Consider the following 26288-nt stretch of genomic DNA (forward strand, 5'->3'; position numbering starts at 1 on the left):
CATCTTCTACCTCTTCACCCTAAAAAGAATCCAGAGGAACCCTAGTGTTCCATGCCATTTTCTGGGATCTGTTAACGCGCACCACTGACCACCATGGATTTGGTGTCCCAGGAGAAAAAATATTCAGAGACTGACCAAGTTCTCTGGGGTGTTTTGGTCAGGCTAATCATCTTAGCACCTAGTGTTAGAAATGATGCTTTGGGTTAGTAATTTCCAGGCTCTGCGTTTACAGGAACACTGAGTCACCACAGCTTTCCTACTTGGGGAGGTTTAAGCAGTATCAGAAATGGCAACCCTACACAAACAGCTGTTGCGAATCTGAAAATATTCTCTCTGGAGCAAGAGCCCCTCTGTGCCCCTTTTCTGTCTCCATATGTGGCCTGAGCCCCAGGGTAGAGATTGCTTTTGAAAGTTTGCCCCATGTCATCTATTTCCCGGGCACCTAAGAGAACAGCCCCTTTTTTCACGAGAACACAGAAGCGAAAGCAGCTGCTGCCGGACCACCGTGAGGGCGCGTCTAGCCTCGGGGAGCCCGGCTCAGCTCAGGCACCCTCCTCGCACACCGCACACCATGGGGCACTGGGTTGCCCAGCACTTCTGTGGAATCAGGGAGTCGATTGAAATTCTAGTGCACCCTTCCTTTTGTTCGACACCAAGTCCCATGGTTCTGTCTTCAGTGTCCTATTTTTCTCTTTATAAAATTTCTTTCTCTGGGGGACAAAATTGGCCATTTAAATAAAGTTCTTTTATAGTTAGTAAAGAGGTTTCTCAGAGCCAGAAATCACTGAAAAGTCTGTCCACCCTACCCACGGAAAAACCCAAAGCTTTCTCCAAATGCCTCTTGCCAAACCTCCTAGTGATGCGATTGGATGCTTTCTGGCTTCGCATTATTGGTGCTGAATACGTTTCGCAGTCCTGTTCCCTTCGCCAGGGCTCCCGCTACCCTGGACTTCAACTCATGACTATATTATTCTTTCAGAAGATTTCTTTTAAGAGTCAGGTCACAACAGAAAGGGCACTCTCCCTTCTCCTAAATCCCAGGGGCATCTCAGGTGGTGCCTACTCCTCCCTTGCACCTTCGTTTTGCCTCTTTTTTGCTGCGGCAGCGCACTGGCTGTAGCAGATGCAGACCTGATGTGGTTATCTGATACCTTTGCTGCAGTCACACATACTCTGCTCCCAGCCCCGACTGATTAAATGACATCTTCTAGAACAATAGAGGAAGGCTCCAAAATGGGCATAGCTAGTGGGAATCCTGGCCAGATCTACCTCACTGCCCCCTGTCCTCAGGGCAGCAGGTATTGGGAACATTCTGGGGAGCCACACCGAGGATGCGACGTGACCCTTATTATATGTTCTCTCGGGGCTCTGAGGGATTTTATACGAAGCACACCTCACTTTCAACTTCTGTGCTGAGGGAAAACACTGATGAGGTGCCTGGGCTGGGCACATACTGTTGGTGTGCTTGTATGATGGGGTACAGGTAGGTGAAGGCTTTAGGACTAACATGAAACTTAACACACCCAGAGGAAACCTTTTCTCTTTTCATATCACAATGCACAAATTCTAACTGTTCATGAGTTGGAAGAAGTTTTCTTGGTCCTTACAGAATGTTGAGCTGATACAAAATAAAATCCCTGTGACTTTTAAACACAGCAAATTCAAGTCTTTCCTTCTAAGGCCAGGAGCTACTGTGACCCTCGAGATGCCTAGGAAGAAGGAATGGGCTTCAGCCTGAACAACAGCAGGAAAGTATTCACTACACTTACTCATGGCACAAACAGATTCAGAGCATTAGGAATTTGGGGAAGAAAAAGTCTATAAAACTGTTATTAGAAGCTAAAGTTTACAACTCAAACTGTATAATAAGAAATATTTTGATATAGAGACTTTCGTTTCAGAGTCTTTTTTGGCCTGGCTTGTTTCTCAATCTTTTCCCATGTGTAGATTTGTATCAGACCCATATGTCTCAATTCCTTCCTTCTTTTGGGCTCTATTTTACACATTTGGGGCTTTGGGGGGGGTACAAATTTTGGCATTTATTATATCAATAGGGGAAAACTTGCCCACTCCGCTAAGATGCTACTGATGTTTTAGTGCTAGAAAATTTTATTTTTCATAAACTGTATCTAACTGTCTAGAGATAAACGTTCCCCTTTGACTTTTTCCTTTCCTTTGTCCAGCTAATCCAGTTTTAAGTGATAAATTGCTAAAAAAAAAAAAAAAAAAGAGTACTTTTCCATACCAGTTCTTGTTCCCTGTACTCATCCTAAGAGGTCTTAAATCTGGAACACTTGCTTCCATTTCATCTATTTTTTTTTTTCCTGGCTACTGAAGTTTTTTGTTTTTTGTTTTTTTAAGCACTCATAGCATCCTAGCATAAAGTTCCAAATGTAAGAAGATTGTTGGATTTGAAACTAAAAGAATAAAAGAATCTATGCTCATCTTCTATTCTTGAAGCAAAATGTTTCCCCTTTCCTAAGATGTTGGTGATGATTTAATTTGAAAAGAAGGATTGACAAACTAAAAGCAACTCTATCCTTTTGAAATAGGCACGGACTAGTTTATTTCCTAAAATGTAGGTCAGTTTGGAAGCAGCCCTTTCAGAGGCCAGAACATGGAGTAAGGTCCCACAGCAAGTTCACTGCTCCCCAGCTTAGATCTTCCACTCCAATCTAGCTGCTTCCTTTCTCCAGAGAACAGTCTGTCAACTATTTTGGACTATGAGATGTTTGGGAGGAACAGACACACAGTAAGAAAAAGTCTACTGCTATGCAAACCTAGATAGTCCATATTGTTATAATGATTACATCACCTCACCAGGAATTCTTTGGGAGTCCTCTAACATTTACAAAAAAGAGATACTTCATTTGAAGGGAAAGGATGACTATTAGAGTTTAAACCCAACTGGTATTTTTTTCCCCACGTGTCCTATAACAAAAGGTAAATTTTAACCCAATTGCTTAGTTTTTTACATGGCAAATCAGCACTAAGGCAAATGAGTGTCCCTCAGATTTGACAAGCAGATAGCTAAATGTGGCCCATACCGCCACCCAAGATCACGTTTCTGGAGTTCCTATAACATCTGTCTACTTTGCTAAGGTTTGTGTAAGGCCACTATTCTAAACGAGCTACTGTCCAATAATACAAAATACTTTAAAGTGGCTTTTGGCCTTCTTCCATTTGTAACATATGCTGAGTGATTTCATGTCATTTTCCTCTAGATTAAAAAGATATTTTTTTTAATGTCAATTTCTTCTGTTTTACATCATGGGTTGAATGACTTGTTTTTCAAAATATCAAAATTCTAGGCTATGGTTAATTAACTAATGCTCCCTCTGTTGGTAGTAAGTGGAAATACTGGAGTCTTACTTAAGATAGCTATTTCAAAAAGCAAGAGAAAATGGACTATTTCTTGTTTCTGAAGCTGTTTCCCACTAGCTTTTAAAACAGGTCAATTTTGGACAGATAGTTTTTAGTAGGACTCCTCTTAGAAATCACGATGGGTGATACTTAAAGGTCAATTAATCATCCAAGTCTACATTAAAACTACTAGCAAAATATTTACTGAATGAAGGACCACAGGACCAAATGAAACTCACATATACGCCAGTCCAGTCGCACTAACCCTACTAAACATCACCAAGAACTTATGGAAAAGATACAAGTTAACCAATCCTAAAATGTATGAGTAAAACCACTTTAGTTATTATACAGTTGCTTTCCTTGGAAGATTTCTCCTCATTTGTCACACAGTTTTTGTAAATAAGTTGCTGATAGGAAAATTAAATTAAAATGCAAAGTAATTTTGAAACTGAAATACTTTCTTTCCTTCTTTTTTTCTTTTTAAACTGTAGTTTAGTGTTTCTGTTTTGTTTAAAGATTTACCTTTCCCCTTAAGTGTGTTAAAATATGCCCAGCAATGAAATCACCTTTGGAGTTTTCATTAGGTTTAAAAATTCCGATATTTGAGTTGGAATCCCTTTAGGACACTGTCTATCATGGAAAGATCTCTGTTCTGATACCTTGATCAGGACCGAGGAGAGAAATCCAAACTAGGAAGAGAGAGTGGCATCTAAGATGACGCAGTGAATTGGTGGCCTTTTGAATGGTGGATGTTGGCATCTGGGAGATTTTTGTTAGTTTCTTTAAAACCTTACCAACAAGCAAGGGTTAATAAATCATCTAAAGAATAACCATCTTATTTAGCCCTCTCAACCATGGTGGAAACAGAAGGTGATCTTTGAAAGGAAGAAAGTAATTTCGGCATCGAGGCATTCTGATCTGCAACAGGCTTCTGATAACGCCGCTCTCTGTAGTTGTGAAGGGTGAGGAGGGACAGTAGAGTTTTGTGAACTGCTCCTCCCGGCTGACCACAAAAGGAAAGAACACTTTTGTCAAGACCTCTAGACTACTAGTGTTTCATCAAAGAAAAAAAAGGTAAAGTCAATAGAAATTCTAGAATCATAAGATCTCAATGAACTTTCAGAGAAGCAAGAAATCTGTTTCTGAAAGATAAAGTCCCTCCCATGAAAAAGAACAGAATTCTAGATGAATCAGTTGAAAAAAATATTCAGTGGAGCAACATAAGCTTGCTAAAAGTCGAAAGACTACATATCAAAATACAAAGCAGCAGTTCAAATTACAGCAGGGATGGGCTGGCCAGAGGCCCTCATCAACCCAGGCAATACTTAAAATAATAAAAATTAAGAAAAATTTAAAAAAATATGAAGAAAATATCCTTCCTCTCTTTCAAATATAACTTTAATTGCCTTTTATTCTTTCTATCTGGAAGCAGTATCGCTAACCTTAACAGTCTTGACTTACCAAAAAATATATATATGTGTGTGAAATAAAATAAAAGAGAAGGGATTGGTGGCAGTGTATGCAAAACCAAAATGAAAAAAAAATTACTTTTAACAATCTCACTTTTTTTGTTTTTTTTTTTACACAAATACTGTTGTAAATATATTAAAAAAATCAGCATTCTATCTGGTAAACGTCACTTTTGCCCCTCTATAAAATTTTGAATTAAAAAAGCCTCAAGAACTTTTTATTATTCCCCCCCCTCCATTTCTCTTTCTTTTTCTCTTCCACAAGAATATATCCTGACACTTTTTTTTTGTTTGTTTTTGTTTTTTGCAAAGATTGTTGGAAATAATCCTTCTCTTGTACCTAGAAACGTAGGTGCAAACCTCTGATATCTTTGTTTTATCTGCATTCCTGCCTTTCATGAAAGTCCCTCTTGATTGTGCTGAGTCTGGGGCTCAGCGAAGACACTGAATAAATACGATAGCCACTGTTGCTTGATGCTTGTCCAAGTCTTCCTGGCTTCTGCTGAAAGGGGGGGGCATGGAGGAGGTGGGCCAGGGTGTGTGGACCGAGCAGAATCTGGGGGAGAAGCCTGCCGTCTGCCTTTCCCACACCGCCAAACCCACGCCCCTTCCCACACCCACAGCCCTTGCATGAAATCAGACAACGTTGGGGGTGGAAAACAGCAGGGCCTTTCCTCTGGGTTTTCAACCAGAAAGTGATATTCCACAGTTTTAACTGGTTACTGTGAAGTCCAAGCGGCCAGAATTGTGAAAATGTCCACTGAAACACTGCAAGCGGTGTACTTAAAGACAGTAGGCCTTTTAGATTTTGTTATATATTTTTGTAGTGCTCTTCACAAGTGAAAAAAGAAAATTTTTTTTTTTTTTACTTTTTTTTTTAAAGATTTTTTTGTAAAGAAGGGTTGTATTTAGAGGCCAGTAGCTAGAGATCCAACCAGTGGACCTCCTGAAGCACTACCAGGCCTTAAGGCCACCATCCGAGGGAGACTGGGAGAACTATTATTCCCCTGAGCCTCCGAAATGTAATGTACCAGCAGGCAAAAACAGTTCTTCATGTAGTACAAAATGAAACGAAACAAAAACAAAAACAGAAAGTAAAAACGAAACCAAAACATTTCTTAAATTCTAGTGCCATAGCTTTTTTTCGTTTGTTTCTTTTTTGTTGTTTTGTTTTGTTCATAAGAAAGAGAGAAAGATACTACTTATCCGTCAGACACATGCATCCTCATGTGGTCGTTGAACTGCTCGATTTGGTCAAACTTTGCTGGACAGACGGAGCAGACGTAGGTGGTCCCCTCCGTGCAGGCCACCACCCCTGGGGGGCCAGCTCGGGCCCCTGGGGGTGTGCCTGCGGGAGGGGTCCCATTGCTGGCACTGTGCAGGGCCACGTGTCGCTCCAGGAGGGTCTTGTGGGAGAACTTCTTTTTGCAGATGTAGCACTCATAGGACTTCTCGCCCCGGTGGAGGCGCATGTGCACGTTGAGGGAACTCTTCTGGGTGAAGCGCTTGTTGCAGATACTACACTGGTACGCCCTCACTCCCGTGTGTGTCACCATGTGCTTGATAAGGTAATCCTTTAAGGAGAAGGAGCGCCAACAGATGCTGCATTGGTGGGGCTTCTCACCTGTTCACGTGGGAAGAGACAGCAAGCGGGACAGAGCGAGACACAGCGAGGGAGGGAGAATGAGAGACAGAAAAACAAGACAACAGAAAACAAAAACAAAAACATTAAAAAAAAAATCTGATTGGTTAACGGATCACCCCTGATTGGAAAGATCCAGTCCTTCCTGGCCTCTCATGTTCTGAGAAAACTTGCTTTAAGGTGCTGCCAGGACAGTCTAGAGTTTTCCATGTCCCCATGCCAGAAAATGTCTCTCTTGGAAAGCTACTCGACATTCTCCAGTAAAAGTCTTCCAAGGTCATTCTGTGGAGAGAAGGGAGTGCTACTTTATAGGGGTCATTTTCAGTGCCATCATTCGGGGATTTAACTGTGTGTTTGCCATTTGCATTATCAAACAAATATAAGAAATAAAAGAGAGAAAAGTTCTTTGGAGACATGGGGTCTCTAGAATCTTTGGGAACTAAGGTTGGTGGTCACACAGCTTGGCTCTTTGGGGACAGTCTCCATTTCTGGTATTTTGTCTAGTAAATGCACTCATGCTTTGATTATAGGTCTGGAAAATATTGCCCATCATAGGAATAAGTCATTCTGAAGAGCTATACCTTTGATTTTTATCTATTTTAGACAGCAATCTTCCTAAAATGTAACTTGAGAGAGTTAATTGGCTATTCTGTCTGGACTGCCCTGAGCTGCAGATTGGCCTTGTCTGGTGTGGAGGTTGAGTAGGTGGTAGACAACACAGTGATCTTAGAGTCAAATGGTCCTGTTCAAATCCAGGCACCAACGGATGGCCTGCCACTCTGACAAATCTGCAAATGCCTCTGAGGTATACAGTGCTGCTTACCTCACTGTGCTGGTGTTGACATAAAATACATACGAAATCACTTTGCAGACCACCAAGAGTGGTGTGGGAATACTTGCCTGGTGTTCTTATTACAAGACTATCCACCAGCACCCCCTGCCCCCATTAAATGCTTCCATACGCCTTTTCTGAACTCTGGGGTCAATTTTTAAAATAGTTTTCTCTTTCTTTGCTCTCAGTGTGTTGGCTGAAACCCTTCTTTCTCCTCAGTTTACTGCTTTGGTTTGCTGTTGGCTTAGAGACCAAATGATCAAGCTTGCTAAAAACTGTAACGTAAATAAGAATATTGTCACCGAATGACCACATGAAATATTCTTCTGTAAGTAACGTCCATGGGCCTGTAACATCTCTTTGGATGAAGAAAGACTTGTTTTTGTTGGTGCTGTTTGTTCTAGGCTCTGCTCTTGGCGGGTGAGATGAACTACATTACGGTGTTTCCATCTTTGCCAGCTCACCGCTGGCTGCCCAATGCAGGCACTCACCTCAGAGAGGAAAGGCTGTCCATGTACTCTTCCATAACTCAGCCCAAAGCCCCAAGCCTCTGAAACTCTCTGCGGTAATATTTCAACCTCTGGACGAGGCATCAGGGTAGGAAATCTAGTTCTTGAATTTGAGTTAACATCCATTTAAAATATGTGCCTGACTGTGTTTCCATTTTTTCCACCATGAAACAGAAGAGGTTTGATGTGTCATGGGGATAAAGGCAATGAAAACAACCACCACGTGTTCTGTGCTTACTGTATGCCGGGCTCACGGCTCGTGACCTGCTTTATGAAACTTTATCTCAACAGAAAGCTTTTTCATTGTGTTTGTCAACAAAAAAAGATATATTTTGAAGCACACAATCCTAAGAAATGGCTATTTGGTTCAGGAATGACTCCACAAATTTCTAAACCAATTTCCTTGATCTTTGAACTTTTTCCTTTAGTTATTCACAAACGTTTTGGCCTAGCTCCCTCTCCCCTCTGCTGTCTTCCAGTCTCCTTTCCCTTCATCCTCACTGATGAAAAAGCGTGAGCCATAGGATTGAAGAGTTAGAAGAGTTTCACTTTTACACTAAAATGGGGAAATTTAGGGAAGCCTCATTCCTAAATGAAGAGTTCAGTCTCTGCATGGTGTTTATGTAGGTATATTTTTTTGAAATGAGAGATTCCCTAAGAGAGACAGTCATGCATGTTATTTTTAGTTGGAACATTTCTGTCAGCTGTAAACATGCTTGGAACTCAAGCTGGTCTTTACCATCCTTGTGCTTTCAGTACACTTTCTAGAGGCTATGCTAGGCCGGCCGACTATCTTTTAAAATATGTCCACCTGTCACCTCTAATGGGAAGTCTGCCTTCTTAATTCCAGATGGTATTTTGGCTGCTAGGAAGTTGAAACTTTGTCTGTGTTAAAAATTCTCCTGCTGTTTGAAACTTTCACCTTCTTATAGTGTATTTTTCCTCTAGGCAAGGTCAGTGAGGATGGCTTTTTACTTTCACACCCTTCTCATCTGACTATAAGTTGATACTCCACAGCTGTCATCTTTCCCTCTATAGCATATATATGTCTTGATATGTTGTTTGTATGTACCTAGTATTGGTTCGGCCGTTAATTATCCGTGTGACCCTGGGTTTTCTAAGTGTTTTCATCTCTCTGGGTTTGTTTCCCCTTCTCTAAGTGAGGAGTTGGACCAAGCACTTGCCATGTCCCATTGCAGATTTAGTGGCCTTCTGCCCACCATGGGCCATGCCCCAGAGGACTCTGGTCCAGGTTTTGTCAACACATGACCTGAGGGCAACTTGCTTAAATCACTCAATGCATCAGCAGTCCCACATTTTAAATAGGACAAAGTATCCTGCCACAGAAAAACGGTGTGATAGTTAATGAGTAAAAGTGTTTGCAAAGCACTTGGGAGCTCCATAAAGGAAAGTGCTCTAAAATTATTCAGGTGCTGTGTTGGTGGAGCATAGGCATTCCAGGAACTGTCTTACTAAACAGGGTGCATTTTCAGATGAGTCAGGTATAAACAACTCATTTCTTTATGTATGGATGTGAAACTATATCACTCACTAGAAATGAGTGTTTCTCTCCTTTTATTTTCCTGCATATTACTTACAGTGATCCCCAAAGGGCTTTCAACATTATACATGAAACGGATGTGGTCTGTCGATTATTGCTCTCAGTATGGAGGAGTGAAGTTAAGAGGAGTGGTAGTGGATGGCTTTCCAGGTCTGAGCCTATGGCCAGGAATGATAAGTCTGATTCGTTAGAAAGGGACACAAAGCGCTAAGCAGACAGTAGAATTAGATACAGGACGGGGAAGCTCATATAAGCCCCTGTACTTTGATCCATTTTGGGGCCATACAGATGCAGGAGTCAGATATGAACTCCATTTCCTTGGCTGAATGAACTGGGCATGTTACTTCACCTCTTTAAGCCTCAGTTTCCTTATCTGTAACTTGAGAATAATACAGTTAAGGACCTGTCTTGTGAAGGTATTTTGAAAATTAAAGCGATAAAGCACTTTGCACAGAGTATGTGATCATTTCAAGAAAAATTCCACTGGTCCCTTCAGCACAAAGGAAGTGGTGATAAATGAAATCAACTGAAAAATGGCTTCCATGGCATGGGGAAGCCAACACAAGATTGTGAAAAAATTGTTTCAGGTAATCAATAAAGCAAGTGATTATACTGCAGCTATGCAATTCAGAGTTAAGGGTCTAGTCTCAGCTACAAATGCTAACGGAAAGAAGTGGTACCATGAATAAAATGTCAGCGAATAGCATAGACAGAGGATTTCTTAGCAGGCAGCAACTGAACTCTGGAGGCTGAAAAACCAGACAACAAGTGGAGGAACAGAAGAGGCGGCAGTGTCCTTTACAATCCCATGGGTTGGGGAATAGTGAATGCATATATTTGTCTCCATTTTTGGATGCCTGCTCTCTAAAGCATCACTTTTCAGCTCCTTCTTGTAGACCAGCACTGACACTCTACCATGACTGACAGTGAGAAAAAAAAAAGAGGAAGAAAGATACTGTTAGGTTAGTAGATGCAGAGGGTCTGCCGAAAGTTTGGGGCTGAGCCACCCCAATTCTGAATAGTGACCTCTGTTTTGGGGGCTCAGCAAGAACCCATTTATTCTGCTGAATCTTTTTTTATTCTAACCAGGCTTCTCCTAGGCTGCAAAGAGGACAGTGGATGCCGTTACCAGGACACTTGTTTGAAACACGGTTCCCACCTGTCTCTCGCATTCTCTCGGCCTCTCCATCATCTGCTCTAGCATACACCTTCCTTCAGATGAGTATAGTGGTGGTGGGTGGGGGGTCAGAAAACCAAGCCTGGATGCTTGGTGAGAGGGCAGACAACAGGGAAGGAAGGGGCGAGCAGGGGTAGGGGAAGGTGGCTACTGGCAAGGAAAGCAGAAGGGGTCCTGGAAATTGTAAGTCCTCTGAAAGGGGAAAATCAAGACTGGAACAGAAAATGGGAAAGGTTCCATGACAAGAATGGAAGGTGCTCAGCTCGGGTCATGCAGAGCCTTCACTGGCTGGAGAGTCTGCTCTCCACCCAGAGAAGTCGAGTTGGAGCTGGGCCTTCACGACCGCCTGCCAGCCTTTCTCTCCAGTTCCAGGGATGCAGTCCTGGTACCATCTTGGACTGTGAGGTTGTCTAGGGGGGACTGCCTACTGGGGACACACTGCATTCACAGAACCTCTGTGGCTTTAGCAACAACTAAAAAGTTTTGGTGTCAAGCAGAATTTTAAAGCTCTCAGGGACCTTCACCCACATTACTTGACTTTTCTTACAACTTTATGAGGGGGTAGATGTTAACAGCCCCAGAAGATGTTCTCTCCATTAGAGTGGTAGAATAACATCCTGCAGGTCCCTCTACAAGTCAGTAATAGCTGAGAGTATGACACCAGCTGAGCCAGATATCCCCTCCTTCTCCAGTTAACAATTTCCTGCTCTCTAGATTATGCTGCAAAATGTATGATGCTGCTATAAAACATAACATGTAAATTCCTAAATGGCTTGGGTAATTTTAAGGTATTACAGGTAAGTGCTTTCACATAAATTATGTTATTTGATTCTCAGAGCAACCATGTAAACTAAGTACTATTAAAATCTGTACCTATGTGACAAAAAACTGAGGCTCAGACTGACTACAGAATTTACCTAAAATCACCAGGTCAGAAAGTGGTAAAATCAAGGCTTTCTCACTTCAAACCTTATACTTGTTCATTACTTCACTGGCTTGATACAATTAACAGCCCAAGCTCTATGTGAGGATGATCACATCACGATCTTGATCTCACTATTATTACTATATGGATGACATTGTTATGAGACTATCATCACTATATCTATTTATATAAAATTCATGGCCCAAATAGCTGAGCTTCTTAAAGTAACAAAGAAACTAATTAATCGTCCAGAGGACACTAATGGGCATTAGTGACTCTCGGGTGGGCTGTTGATACTATGATTCAGAAAAGGCCCAAATGTCTACCATTTGTTGGTGAAGGAAACACAAGTGGGAACACAGATATAATACAGTCTTTGTGTATAGAAAAAGAATAAAAGAAAAAGAAATTTAAGTCTTGCTGAGAAAATAATGCATTTATATCTAAGTCCCCTGAATTAAATTCTCCTGGAAAGCATGCTTACATATTTTCTCCTGGAAATTGAGTGAACATTCATTCACTCACTCAACAAATATTTTTTAAGCAACTACATATGCCTGTATTCATCTATGGATTTTAAAGCAAAAGTCCTAAGATTGGGTCTTAAAAGAAAGTTCTGTCTGAAGAGCACTGCCAGATAAAATACATGGCACCAGGGCTTCCCTGGTGGCACAGTGGCTGAGAGTCCGCCTGCCGATGCAGGGGACACGGGTTCGTGCCCCGGTCCGGGAAGATCCCACGTGCCGCAGAGCGGCTGGGCCCGTGAGCCATGGCCGCTGAGCCTGCGCGTCTGGAGCCTGTGCTCCGCAACGGGAGAGGCCACAACAGTGAGAGGCCCGCGTACAGCAAAAAATAAAAATACATGGCACCAGATTAAATCTAAATTTCAGATAACCAATAAATACTTTTTTAGTATAACTACACCACATATATTGAATGGGACATACTTAGACTAAAAATTATTTGTTGTTTATCCAAAAATTCAAATTTAACTGGGCATCCTGTATTTTTGTTCGCTAAATCTGGCAACCCTGTACCTGGTGATAAATAAATACCTGAACGCCATCTTAGTCAGTTTTGTTATTATGTGTGCAACTTTGTTATATAGGGCAAAGTACAAACAGACAGAACGTGGTATCTGAAATGTGCTCAGATCCTTGGAGAAAGTACTTAATATATAAATGTGCAAAGTATTTTTGCATTATTTCTATGGAACTACATCATACAATAAATAAACAACTCTGGAAATAGGCCACTTTTCCATTTGGAAGTGATTAGATATCATTAGAGAAGGATTCAACTCATTCACTGATTAAATATTTCTTGAATGTTTACTATGTGTAAGGTATTATGCTGGGTATATTGAAGTATAAGATATGTATTTCTTTATATATCATATATATGTAATTATATATAAAATTGTTTCTGTTTTCACAAAGTTTACATTCTAATGGGCAGGCATAGAGGCACCTACATAATGATAAGTCATTGTTATAAGTCAATTTTAAGTGCCAGAAGGGGACATTTGCCATGGAACCTTCCATATGCAAGATATTTGCTTCCATAACATAATTTATCACTATAAAATCAAGCTGTTGTCCATAACTATGTTTTACTTTTTCCAAACACATAGGTTCTTGTGAGTGGAATTTTGGGGAACAATGTTATGTATCAAAAGCAACCTGAAGCCATCCTCCTTCTAATCACCCAGGCCATCTAGGGAAGCGATTCCCAACTTAGTGTGAATCAGGGCTTGTTAAAACATAGATTGCTGGGTTCCGTCACCAGAGTTTCTGATTCAGGTCTGGGATAGGTTCGAGAATTTGCATGTTGCTGCTATGGGGATCACACTTTGAGAAGTACTGCTCCCACGTTATCTTTGAATTTTCCCTATTGCTTGGCTTCCACATCCACGTTCACACCCAGGCTTATCCTCCTATGTCCTCTGTCTTTTCCTTCCCTCCCATTCCTTTGACTTTTGCTTTTTCTCTTAGGAGAGGGCATAGAGGAGTCCTGCTTTGTTCCATGACAGGATGGTTTGTGTTATCTTTGCTTTTTTCCAATTCTCTTGTTTTCAAATGTGTACTTAACTCTTGTTTTTCTTCCTCACAACTTTTATGAAGCTGCAGTAAAGCGAACTTGAGAAACTCCTAGAAGAGATGAAGTCCTACCATGGTTTGTTTGGCAGTAGATAGAGTGGTTTGGTGAGAGATTTTCTTCAAAAAATCCTTAAGGGATGAAAAAAAAAGTTCATGTTATGGAGGAAGTTCAAGGGAAACCCAAGGGGTATCACATTGCTTCAGCATTTGAATTCCAGTGAAGAAGGAAACATGTCAAGAGTTTATTACTCAGAGATTGGAGATAGAGCAAAAAAACTCAGTGCCTCTGGAAGTGGAGGGGCTAAAGTAACGATGACGATTTTTTTTTTTTTTAAAAAAACATTAAGTAGTACTTTACCTTTTATGAAAAGCTGCCACATGCATAATACCGTTACAGCTACTCAAAAGGTGGGAAATTATTATTTCCACTTTAAACGCAAAGAAACTGAAGGTAATGAAATTAAATGACTTGCATAAGGTCACAGTTAGAGGAACCAAAACCGAACCCAGATAATCTAATTCCAGCACAGTTGTCTTTCACTATGTCCCTGCTCTAAGTTTCAGCGTTATAATCATTATGGAATATTCTCTACAACCAGAGCTTCCTTGGTTCTCTAAGGTAGAGCTTAGCTCCGAGGTGAATACGATGGACGACTTATTTGTTACAATCGCGTCCTTTCAATGAATATGTGGACCATTAACATAGAGTTAGAATTCAGGTCTCAGGATCGATTCTCTGCAGTTGTCGAAAGCAAGTATCATTTACATTAAAACTTGCAGTTGCTAACCTGCAAAGCCAGTTATCATGCATAGTGGCTGTGATGGAGAACCTGTTTCTTTCCTTTTAGCTCTGTCAAGCTACTCTTTCTTGGTAAGATTCTTTTATGTTAGACCATAGGTAAGAATACAGAATCCACCTCTACTCTTCCAAGTATTCTAGAAAGTATCTACTTTCTAGAATCTTATTTTAGACTAACATTTGGACTTTCTGCTGTGGATTATTATCATTTCCACTGGGCTCCTGTAAAGTTGGGAGGCCCCACTTTTTTGATGTTTTCCCAAGAAACTGGAGAAAACTTTGTTTTGAAATGTCGGCCAAAGTGAATCCAGGTCCTGAATTACTTCCATATGTTCAGGCTGTCTTGCCTTTTGAAAACCTAGACTAACTGTTCCTAAACTTTGTTAGGTTATAGACTACTTCACTCAGACAAAAGTCTTGATAGAGAAATGACTGTTCCAAACTGCCACTGCCAAATGATTCGGGGGTGAAAGGGAAGACTGTTGATTCTTTTAAATGAGGCGCTTGAGTCATATATGTACATTTATCGCTCCTGGATGTGGCCAGGTTATACACACCAACAGAAAGACCTTCAAAATTTACTGAGGAACTTCATAGTTTACTAGAGATCTGAAGGCTACCCTCTGAGCATAACTCAGATTTATAAAATGACTTTACTTTTAGCTTTTGTATCTGTGATGTCTAAATTTGCAAACCCATTGCTGGTTTTCTTATGAGCAAATCTAGTTATTTGGGTTAACCACAGAATCCTTTGGTGAATCCACTGAATAAATGTGTTTATACACCCAAAAGACACTTTTCGGTAGTACGCTAAAAATTTTATGTTCCAGATTTAAAGCCTTATTTCAATACGTGATCTAACAGAGTGTGTAAACTTTATATCTGCTAGGTCTACTGGAAGAGATGCAAAGAAGGTGAGTAGAAATGTTCATGGATCCAAGACCAGCAAAGTCAACTTTGGCTAAGAATACACTTCCACAAATGATCTCTTTTTTTTCCCCTTAATCCTTAATTTGATGGATTTATAAGAAAGCTGCTCAGAGAAGGAAAGGACATAAACTATGGGAGAGCACTCTGTAAACCATAAATTGCCACATAAATAAAAATGTTACTATTTGATTAATTTACTAAATAATGATCATACCACACCACATGGAAAATGTCCTCGATTGATCTCAGGTTATTAGATATTCACATTTACCCTAAGTAAACATAGTGACTTACTACTACTACCTGATTTTCTTCCTGAATTCAGTAGTGAGTCACTATGTTTTCTGGAGGTATGAAAACTCATCTTTAAGGATTCACATAAAGGCACATACATGGATTTACGTACTGTCCTGACTTAAGTTGAACTGCAAAGAAGGAAAATTGCATCTTAAGTAATGTTCTATTTCAGTTGCTCACTTCCGTGTTGATGTGTCTGTTGCTGTCCTTCCCTTCCATTCCCCAATTTAAATTGATCTGCTTTATGTCCTATCCCCTAGCTATTCCTGCTACCTGACCTGAGGAACAATGTTGCTTTGAGTAACCAACTTGTTTTCACGTATTGTAATTCATGTATGTAACTTCCCCCTGACAATTTATTTGTCATTTAACAGGGACATTCTGGAACTAGAGGTTTACCTGGAGAGATGAGTGACTCTCATCATAGGAATTCCAAATATGGTGATCAACATTGGGGTAGGTATTTTCAGGTACAAGAGAATCCATGTGAAATCATATCACACATGTAGTCCCTTATATGGAGGAGCATTGTGGAGCTCTCGCTTCTATGCCTGTCCCATTATGGAACTAGGATAGGGCTCTGGCTGGGAGGTCAGGAGATCTTAGCTCTAGAATCATGAACTCCAGGGATGAAAGACCATCTTGCCCAACTACTCGCCTGATGGATGATTGAATCGCCTGTATAACATCGCTATGAAATGATCTTCCATTCTCTCCTTGAACACCTCTAATTACAGAAACTCACTCCCTTTGGAAGTTGTCTGCCTGTCTTAGAGCAACTCTGCCTGTTAACAAACTTCCTATTTTATTTAACTGAATCTCTCTATAGCTTCCATTCATTGGTCCATTTCTACATTTTGGACCCAAACAGAACAAGCTTAAGGGATCGTCCCTCCAAACCATTTAAATAATACTAACAGTGTGAACAATAGCTACCATTTATACAGTGCTTATTATGTGCTGGAAATTGCTTTAAGAACTTCATATACATTGGTTCATTTAATCCTCAAAACAGCACTACAAGGAAGAAATATCACTACTACCCCCATTATATAGACAAGGAAACTAACGTATAGAAAGGTTAAGCAACTTTGCCAAGAGGACAAAGCGCAGTAGGCACTTTCAATTCAAACCTAGGCACTGTTGAACACCTCTGGCACCTCAGCAATGACCCACATGCCATGGCTTCACGTCCCTTTCCATCTTACTCATACTCCTCTGAGTGTGCCCCAGTGAGTCTACTGTCCTTTCAAAAGGGAGTACACAGAACTGACTGTGGTATCTAGATGTGGAAAATAGAGAACAAGCACTAGAAAACAGAGCAAGTCTATCAGTCCTCCTCATTTCAGGGACCATAAATGCAGCCTCCGCTTGCATCGGCCTTGTTGTGGCCTCCTCAAGCTGATGGTTCATATAAAACTTACTACAGACTAAAACCCTCATCCCTGCTCTGCCTACATGACTTTGTCTGTAACACAAGGTGACTGGAGTATATGATCTCCAAGGACTTTTCCAGTTCTAACCATCCAGGATCAAAAACATATTTCAAAGTTCAGTGAAGTTAAGGAATGTTGTGCCTGCAAATTCTGTATTAGGTTTTCTCATTTAGCCCTTTTCCACAAAGGGTTTCTGTGACTTTGTCTTTCTGTGACAGGGCACTTGGTTCCTGTGATGGGGGCATAGTCGGGGCTTCTAGAAGATGGTTTACAATGGGGTCTTCCTTAAAATCTGAAAGATGACTCCGTACCTTCCCTTGCACCTGCTGCCCTGCCCCCCCTTCCCCAGCCCCCTCAGCCCCTCCCCCTGCTGCCAGCTCTCCGGGGCGGGGGGGAGGGGGGGCTGCGCTCACCTGTGTGTACGAACATGTGCTTGACGTAGTTCTGTTTGGCGGTGAAAGTCTTGTTGCAGAGAGTGCACTCATAAGGCTTTTTTTCGCCCTGCCCACTGGCTGTGCTGTGGCCGGCGGATGGGGCCAGGGGCTGTGGCGCTGGCAGCTGTGCAGTAAAGGTTGACAGGCCGGGCTGGGACACTGTCACAAACTGGGTCTGCTGGCCTGCCAAGGGCTGTGGCAGGCTGAAGAGGAAAGGCTTGGGGCCGCTGCCCGCGGGCTGGGTGGTGAAGAGGGCCGGCAGGTAGGTGTTGCCGGCTGTGCCAATGACCTGTGTGTTGCTGGTTAAGGTCAGAGGCATCCTCAAGTTGCTGGTGAGGGTTTCCGTCTGGCGTAAGTAGAGCTGGGTGCTTGGCAGTGGCTGCCCGATGGACGTGTTGACCGCAGGCTGCTGCAGGGCGCTCTTGTCGGAGCTGTTGCTTACGGTGATCACCGTGCTGTCCAGCTCCACCTCGTTGCTTCTTTCCGGGGACGAGGCACCGGTCTCTAGCTGATGCGGCTGCGGGGCGCCCTCAGCCGGGGCTTCCGCAGCCTGCTCAGGTTGGGCGGATTCGGCCTGGCCGTCCCGCGCCGCCCCAGGCCCGAACTGCTGCTCCACGGAGTCGGGTTCGGTGCCTATGGAGGAGCTGACGCCCGAGTCGAAGCTTTCGCCCTTGGGTTCACTCTCGGTGCCCTCGGCCTGGTCGGTGTCTTCCGTACACTCCTCGGACTCGTTGCGCTCCAGGATCTGCACCCTTTGCTGCCCGTAGTAGTCGTAGTCGTCCTCCATCTCCTGCTTGATGTGGATGTTGCCCACCAGGGTCTGGATGCGCACCGGCCGGGGCTGTTTGCGGCAGTGCGTGGTCTCGGGGGTGGTGGACAGGTATCGCTCCATCTGCTGTGAGCGCTCGTGGATGCGCGTGATCCAGCTGGGGTCTTCCATATGGTGGTCGCGGGGCAGGCCGAGCGCCGTCTCGTGGTGGCTGACCACCGCACCGCTGTAGAAGGAGCGCTCGCCGCTGCCGTTCTGCATGGAGCATGCATAGAGCGCCGAGTAGATCCTGTCCACGCTGTGCTGCGGGTGGCTCTGCAGGTAGCCTGATTCGGTGTCGCTGCTCTGGCCCGAGGTGCCCGACTCGGGAGTGCCCCGTGGCGTGTCCTGGCCCGAGTCCTGGATCCCCGGGAACACATCGCCCACGTTCTGCGACACGATGCGCGTGCACTCATCGATGACCGTTTTGATCTGCAGGATGCTGGCGGCCGTCAGGATCTGCAGGGCTTCCGACTGCGAGACGCGCAGCACGCCACTGTACATGAAGTCAATGAGCTTTTGCACCGACTGCACGGACACCACGGACGGGATCTCAATGTCGCTGTAGCCCAGCAGCAGCTTGTCCTGGAAGAAGGGGCTGCCGGCTGCCAGCACGCAGCGGTGTGCGCGCAGCATGCTCCCGTGGATGCGCACCGTCACGTCACAGAAGTGGCCACGGTTGCGCTGCTCGTTGAGGGTCTCGAGCACGGAATTGCTGAAGTTGTGAAGGTTGATGCTGTGAATGCGCTCGGTCATCCCCTTGCAACTGATGTCACCTGCACGGCAAGAGAGACACAAGACAGGGCGTGGGTCAGAGCTAGCTGACTGCATCCCTAAAATCTAGGCCTCAGGTGGGCAATACTCATGGGCCCTAGAATCACTCCCCCCCGCCGCCTTGCAGACACAAGCGGGCTCTGTGGCTTTGCACAAGGGTCAACTTGTGGGTGTGATGTCCTATGGGAACAAGGCCTTGAATTTTGTTCCAGCAGTGCTCCAGCTATTTTGGTGTATTGAATCCATTTTAACCCCGTGGACCTTCAGCCAGGGCTGTCAGTTGAAGCAGAGCAGCCTAAAACACAGATGAGTCATTGCCTGCTATACTACAACTTCAGCAAAGAGGGACTGAAAGGCAAATGCAAGACTCGTTCTCATGAAACTCTGCCTCCACTTTAGGCTTAAGCAGGCCCTTTAAGAAAGCTTACATTTTCCTTAACTTCTCAAAATTTCTTACTTTATTCATAGACAGCAAAAATACTTATAGTTAAATTCCTTTGCTATTAATTTATACGGCACATTCCCCAAATCCATACGAGGCATGCAAAATTCTTGGAAAATTCAACCCACTCTAAGATATCCACCCAACAGCTGCCACCATGTTTTCCAGTTGAGGGACAGGCTCTAGAATGCAATCTGCTGGCTAAAGGGGCACTTGCCCACTGCTTTCTGTATCTATGCATTTTTCTCAACATCTCTGACAACCTGTTTGAGTCCTTTCTAGGGTGGCTGTCTGTGATGTGGTGGTTGTCTGAATTTTCTGAGGCTTACTGAAGAAGAAATGTTAAACAGGTCAAAGATGGCAGTGTTGACCTGGGAGACTGGAGTACACTAGGTGACCACATTTGCCATTCAAACTGGGCACTTTTGAGAGTGAAAGGGAGCACTGTTGATAATTAGGTCAGGACAGCAGGAGTAAGCCCTGAGTGGGATGTACAATCACCCGGAAATTGGGTGCTCTCTGTGCTTGATAGAGGGAGGTATCAAACAGCTCCCAGTAGGAAGGCAGCAGTCAGCTACGTGGAGGATGTGGATAGCCTGACCTATTGCCACCCATATATCCCAGGCTGTGCAGGCAAGGGATAATATTGGTAACATCTAGACCCCAGATTGAGAAGGATAACAGGTGTCTATAACACTGAGTTTTAGGGCTTTCCTATTTTTCTACTTTACCTCTCTAAAGAATCCCTCTCTCCAAACCATTCTTCAGATTCCCCATTCTTGCCTTCACAACTGAACGATCAGCTTGAGGGAGGCCAAGTAAGTAGGCTTTCAAAACCAGGTGACCCAAGTATGGATTGTTGGCTGTGACCCAGATCCTTATATCTTGTTAGAAGTAACCCAGAGGTAATGGCCTACACACAGAGGAATGTCCACCTCCTCACTTTCTTTCTGCTCTGTCCTAGGAGAGAGGGCCAGCTCAGGGAAGTCTGAGCTCAACTAGATTTTCTACCTTGCTACGCCCTACCTCCTCATGCTGTCTGAGTTCAGTGGATATGACCTCATTCTTATATACTAGTTCATTTTCTTTGCTCTCAACTTTACATTTAGTCAGCCTCACATATATCCACTTAACTTAGTAAATGCCTATGGGCTCTACGTTCTCTTTCAGTGATATGATTTGTGCAAAGTTTTACATAAAAGAATTCCTTCTCATTCCGACTTCCATTAGGTCTGTTAGGTGCCTAAAATATTTCACTAGGCTACTGTTTCTATTTTTTTTATTTTATATAAAACAAATTGTCTTTGTCAGGGTAAGGAATCATGATGAATCCTCTATAGCTGTGTTAATACAAAACATGGCACCAGAGGAAGGGCCCAATAACCTAGGAAGGAAAATTCAGGAAATCAGTCAACAGACTAAATTCCAACATCTTGCTGAGTCCCTGATGTATGTGTACTGCGATAATAACAAGAGCAAACACTTTTCAAGAGCTTACTATGTGTCAAGTTCTAACTACTTTATGTATATTATTTCATTGAATCCTCACAACAACCCTATGATGTCGGTAGTATTATTATCCCCATACCTCAGATGAGGAAACTGAGGCCACAGAAATTAGGAAATCCACTCAAGGCCATGTAGGCAATTGGTGGTTGAGCTGGCATTTGAACCCAGGCAGTCTGGTTCTAGAGTTCACACTCTTATCTGCTTCACTGTATTGCATTCTTTGCCCCTGAATGAAGTCTGGCCCTTAGGTGTCCACTGTCTGCTGTAAAGCTGTGTGAAAAGGTTTTCCAGTATGCTCTCCAGCTACTTCTATACCTATCCACAAATTAGTATGATGTTCATGTTTCTAGGCCTTGGGACTTCAACATAGCCTCAGTCATCTAGTAAAGAACACTTTTTTGAAGTTTATAAATGGAACAGTGCAAGAGATAAAAGTGAGGCCTGGCACTAAAATGTAGAGTTTTCTATATACAGTTTTACTATCACCAAGATCTCCATCATTTAAGTAAAATGGTAAGTACTAAAACTGGTTGAGTCTCTGATAAAATCACCATCTCTGAGTAGGATGGGCTTATTAAAAAATTTTTTCCACACAGGTGAAAACACTCTTGAAACACACAATTGCTCATAGCACCACTTGCAGTTATAGCACTAGAGTTATCATATATCACAAAGAGTTGTCTTCTTTCTGATAATTCTGGGAAGAAGCTCAATCACAATTATCATAATAATTAATAACCATGTAGCGTTTTACAGCGTACAAACTCTTTCACATGTATCATCTCATTTACTCCTTATAACAATCCTATATGTTTTCAGGACAGGTCCTATTATTACTGTTTCATGTGAGAGGAAGTCAAGGCTTTCAAAGTATCTAAATGACTTGCCCAATGTTTTACACAGCTAGTAAGTGGCAGGGGTGGGATTAGAACCCATGCCCCTTGATACTCCTTTTATCACATGATACTGGATTGCTGATGAATGAAACTTGGATTGCCCAAAGACTGAGGGCCATCCTAATTCTCAGGACGTAGAAGAAAAGATAAAGACGCTGAAAATGATGATGGAGGTTGCTTTAGAGTTGGAAATGGTCAACAACAAGAGCTATCATTACATTACACATATTCATACACACACACACACACACACACACACACACACACACAGAGTCTCAAGAAGAAAATTCAAACTGCTTGTTGGATTGAACTGGTCAATTCTATCTAAATAATCAGGTAACCCTATGGAGATAATCACAACAAAAAGTGCTAAATATTCTGAGTTCCGGTTATTGGAGTAACGTTACCAACTTCATTAGAAACCACAGAGACAAACTCAAACCTGCACACATATACAACTTGACCTGACTAGCCTAGCTGGATTTTTGTAGACACAATTTTTAAATGTTTCTCCGAGAGCACTGGTCCTGTACTGCAGTGAGCAGCCGTGAAAGGCTGAATCGTTTTGCTGATATGTGTACAGATGTGATGCGGGACCCTGCCGGTCCATTCAAGCATGCCTCGTCCCTCCAGCACACAATGCTGAAGCAAGTCCTTTCCCAGGCTTTCTTTCATTTTTAACACTAACACAGTGGGAAAAAGTTCCTGCCACGGCAAGGCAATGTCCAGGCTTTTGTGAAACAGGTCCTTTTCATCCAGTGGGCATTAATGTATAGATTCCAACGGAATAAATCTGAAATACTCTACTGTAGAAGATTTGTTCCCCATTGAAAACAAACCTTGATTAGATGGTTATTCAGAGACTGTATAGGAAGGAATGGTGTGAAAATGTTAACTCCATTCTTTCTTAGATTGGCACTGAATAGGCAATTGGGCTATTCAAAAAAAAACAAAAACAAAAAAAACCCCTCATCTACAAAACCATACAACTTTACAAAGATTTTGTGTGTCTGGGGATGCCACGTTACCCTCCCCTCCCAAAAGAACCCCACAGTGGTGTGAACAAAGAACTGATGGGGCAAAATGAAAAAAGTGATAAAAATAGTTCTCTGTGTGTTTTAAAATAGTAACCTACCTTCTCTCCACTAGAGTAAAAATGTGGAGTCAGCCTGTGATGGCATTCACCAGAACACACAAGGAATTCTACTCTTGAAAGTGATCATGTATTCTAAGTGATCGTGTTCTGTGAGTGAGCACAGTATGGAGGAGGCTGAGGCGGGAGTGAGTACTGGAGGGGTATTCTGCTTGTGGTGAAATAGCTGATGCAGGGCCTGGCTCTCTGTGCTGTAGGAACCCAGGCCCTGCCTGTCCCTGAAACGGCGGGTGTCCAGGGATAGGACTTAGCATGAGAATAAAAAAGCTGCCTGTGCACAAGGGAAAAGGAACAAGAAAGGAAACAGCAGGCAATACAATCTCTTTTAATTAGGTGTGAAATCCAGTCCTTTCTCAGCCCGGATATATAAAATGAGACTAGTGCAAGGGTGAGGTGTTGTAGAGGGAGATGGGAATTGGAAGTCTCTGTGGCTTGGAAAGAAACACCAGCTCTCAAATTAAAACCGAGATGAATTTTGGTCAAGTCAACAGGCCGAAGTCAAATGTCAGGGCTGAATAGCCCTTGAGCTTTCAATCTGGGCCACCAGGCTCACGTGCGCTAAGTGGGTCAGCACATGAAATAGGGCCAGGTGGCCAGGCCTCCACAAGCCAGGCTCTTATCACACCCTCTCCCAGATTGTGCTTTGATAGCATGCTGAAGTTGCTCTTTCCTATATCAGGTGATTAGTGATGATGGTAAACTCTCACATTTTGGTGCTACCTACCAAGCTGGTCCCACTGGGAGAGAGCCAGTTCTTGCTGGAGAAAGCTGGAATGCATGTGGCAACTCAGGCCTCTTCCTCCCCAAATTGACATCTGTTGCCCTGCCAGGGGCAAGACCTCAGTCATGTATATACTTCACTATGTGTCGAGGGGATACCTGCTGAGCCTCTGCACCACAGGAGGTTAGGGGTTGCTTGCTCACAGGTTCTATCATCTACAGCAGATGGTCCTGCATGTCCCTACCCCCTCATTCTATCTCACTGGCATCTCCACCGTCTTTGGAGGGTGGCTCTGGGGAAATCCCTTATGCAAGTGAAAGGTGGTAGGCAGACCAAGACCTCTTTCTCCTACTGTGGCTCCATACACCTAGCATATCCCAGCTCTCATTGCCCCTGCAGGTGAACTACGGGAAGGTCATCAGCTTACAACAAGGAGAGGTGCGCTGCTTTACTTCTCCATTCCTGGTGATAAGGGGGATGCTTTGGGCCATCTCCCAATGAGAGTTCTCCCTTACCTTCCAGGTTGTCTTAAGCCTGCGCTACAGGAACCATTAGCGATTTCACCATTTTCTTTTTTTTTTTATCATCAGTAACAGAATTCTTCTCCTAAAACATAAATCAATTCTTCAACTTTCAGAAATTTAACTTTCAAACATATTTTCAGGAATACACGACCAATGAAAGTTGGGAGCACCCTGTGTGTACTTTTATAGTCACTGCTTATTATTTCAGGTAGACAGAGATATTAAAATTACTAACGCTTTTCTATTAAGGATCTCAATATTATGGTTGGGTATGTCTTTTATATTACTTGAATTTTCATTCATATATATAATTCATACATTTAATGAAATTTCATCCATTCTGGAGCACATTTTAAGTATTTAAAGGTCCTTAAGAAGCATATGTAGTGGTATCTATCTATCTATATCTATATATACATCTATATATCTCTATCTATCTCTATCTATCTATCTATCTATCTATCTATCTATCTATCTATCTATCTATCTATATACAATACAGTACTACTCAGACATAAAAAAGAAGAAAATTTCGTCATTTGCAGTAACGTGGATGGACTTGGAGGGCATTATGTTAAGTGAAATAAGTCAGACAGAGAAAGATAAATATAGTATGATATCACTTATATGTGGAATCTAAAAAATACAACAAGCTAGTGAATGTAACAGAAAAGAAGCAGATTCACAGATATAGAGAACAAACTAGTGGTTACCAGTGGGGGGGAGGGGCAATGTAGGGTGTGGGGGAGTGGAAGGTACAAACTATTGGGTGTAAGATAGGCTCAAGGATGTATTGTACAACACAGGGAATATAGCCAGTATTTTGTAATAACTGTAAATGGAAATCAACTTTTAAATATTTTATAAAAAATTAAAAAATTATTTCAAAATGTGTATTACATATATGTATTTCATATACTTATATAATTGTAAACTCAATAAAGGAACCAGTGTCAGCATTATAGTTGTATGAATAAATGAGTTTTGTGACAAACATTAAAATTTTACTTGAAAGAGTAAAAAAGTATTAGGCCACATCTTAGCAACTATATAGGACCTATGGTATGCTTTTCTATGTAAAATTTATCCTCGACCTCATTCAATTCCTTATTTTACTTCTACTCTGATTTCTTTTTTATAGCTATAGATAAATATATTTTCCTATTTATTAATGTATTGAATATTCTTTCAAGCCAACTTAAATCCTTTTAGCTATGAGGTGAGGATACTATCAAACAATCAATCAACAAATAATTGTACATCAACTTTATGGAACCAATTCTAAACATAAGTTAACACTTCATTTTGGGGTATTATCAAGCCCCATACTTTATGAATTTATACACTTTGAGCATCTGATTCCAGTGGACTAAAACACTGAAAGTTCAAACACCTTTACTCTCTTACAGTACAGCTTGTGAAACGTAAGTTTTAAGGCTGTGAACAAAGGCATTGGATAGCTATAATCCTAGACGACATTCTGAAAGACACCTATGCCCTCATTCCAAAGCTGAAATGAAATGGCTTCTTCTTGAAGAGGGAGGACCTGCTGGGACTAAGGAGAAAAATCAATGAAATCTGAGGCTGATGCCTTTAAATCCTCTTATATTGTAAACCTTTTGAGACACCTTTTAGGAGTTTGATTTTTTTTTTTTTTCCTAAAGCTCTTTCCTTACAAATTTAGCTGCTGCCCTATTGTAACCTTTTCCTTTGTTCACTAAATCTAGGGAACAAAAACACAGAGATACTGCATCTGTGGGTGGGATAAAAAAATGAACAAAATGATCTACTTAAATTCACAAAGGATGCAGTTTGAACTTGCTTTGGATAGGCCTTAAAGAAGGGCCCATATATTCAAATGCACAGTTAATAAATTAGGTCCTTTATTTTTCTTGAGAAGAAACTATACACTTAAACAGTGTTTATATAAAAACAAGCATCTTTTTGGGCTTCCCTGGTGGCACAGTGGTTAAGAATCCCCCTGC

At 42.2% G+C, this 26288-nt stretch overlaps 1 protein-coding gene across 12 annotated transcripts in view; it reads right to left on the reverse strand.

Annotated features, from left to right (window-relative positions):
• Positions 1 to 640: 640 nt before the first annotated feature.
• Positions 641 to 26288, reverse strand: part of ZBTB20 (zinc finger and BTB domain containing 20) — an 809727-nt gene continuing 784079 nt past the window's right edge. For all 12 annotated transcript variants that reach the window (XM_060298087.1, XM_060298086.1, XM_060298084.1 and 9 more), the window contains 2 exons: positions 17456 to 19060; positions 641 to 6459 (listed from right to left, as the gene is read on the reverse strand). In XM_060298087.1, coding sequence (XP_060154070.1) covers positions 6038 to 6459; positions 17456 to 19060 — 2027 coding nt within the window. In that variant the 3' untranslated portion in view covers positions 641 to 6037. The remainder of the gene's footprint in view (positions 6460 to 17455; positions 19061 to 26288) is intronic.

The sequence above is a fragment of the Globicephala melas genome, chromosome 4 (assembly GCF_963455315.2).
Source record: "Globicephala melas chromosome 4, mGloMel1.2, whole genome shotgun sequence".
In the NCBI taxonomy this organism is placed as follows: Eukaryota; Metazoa; Chordata; class Mammalia; order Artiodactyla; family Delphinidae; genus Globicephala; species Globicephala melas.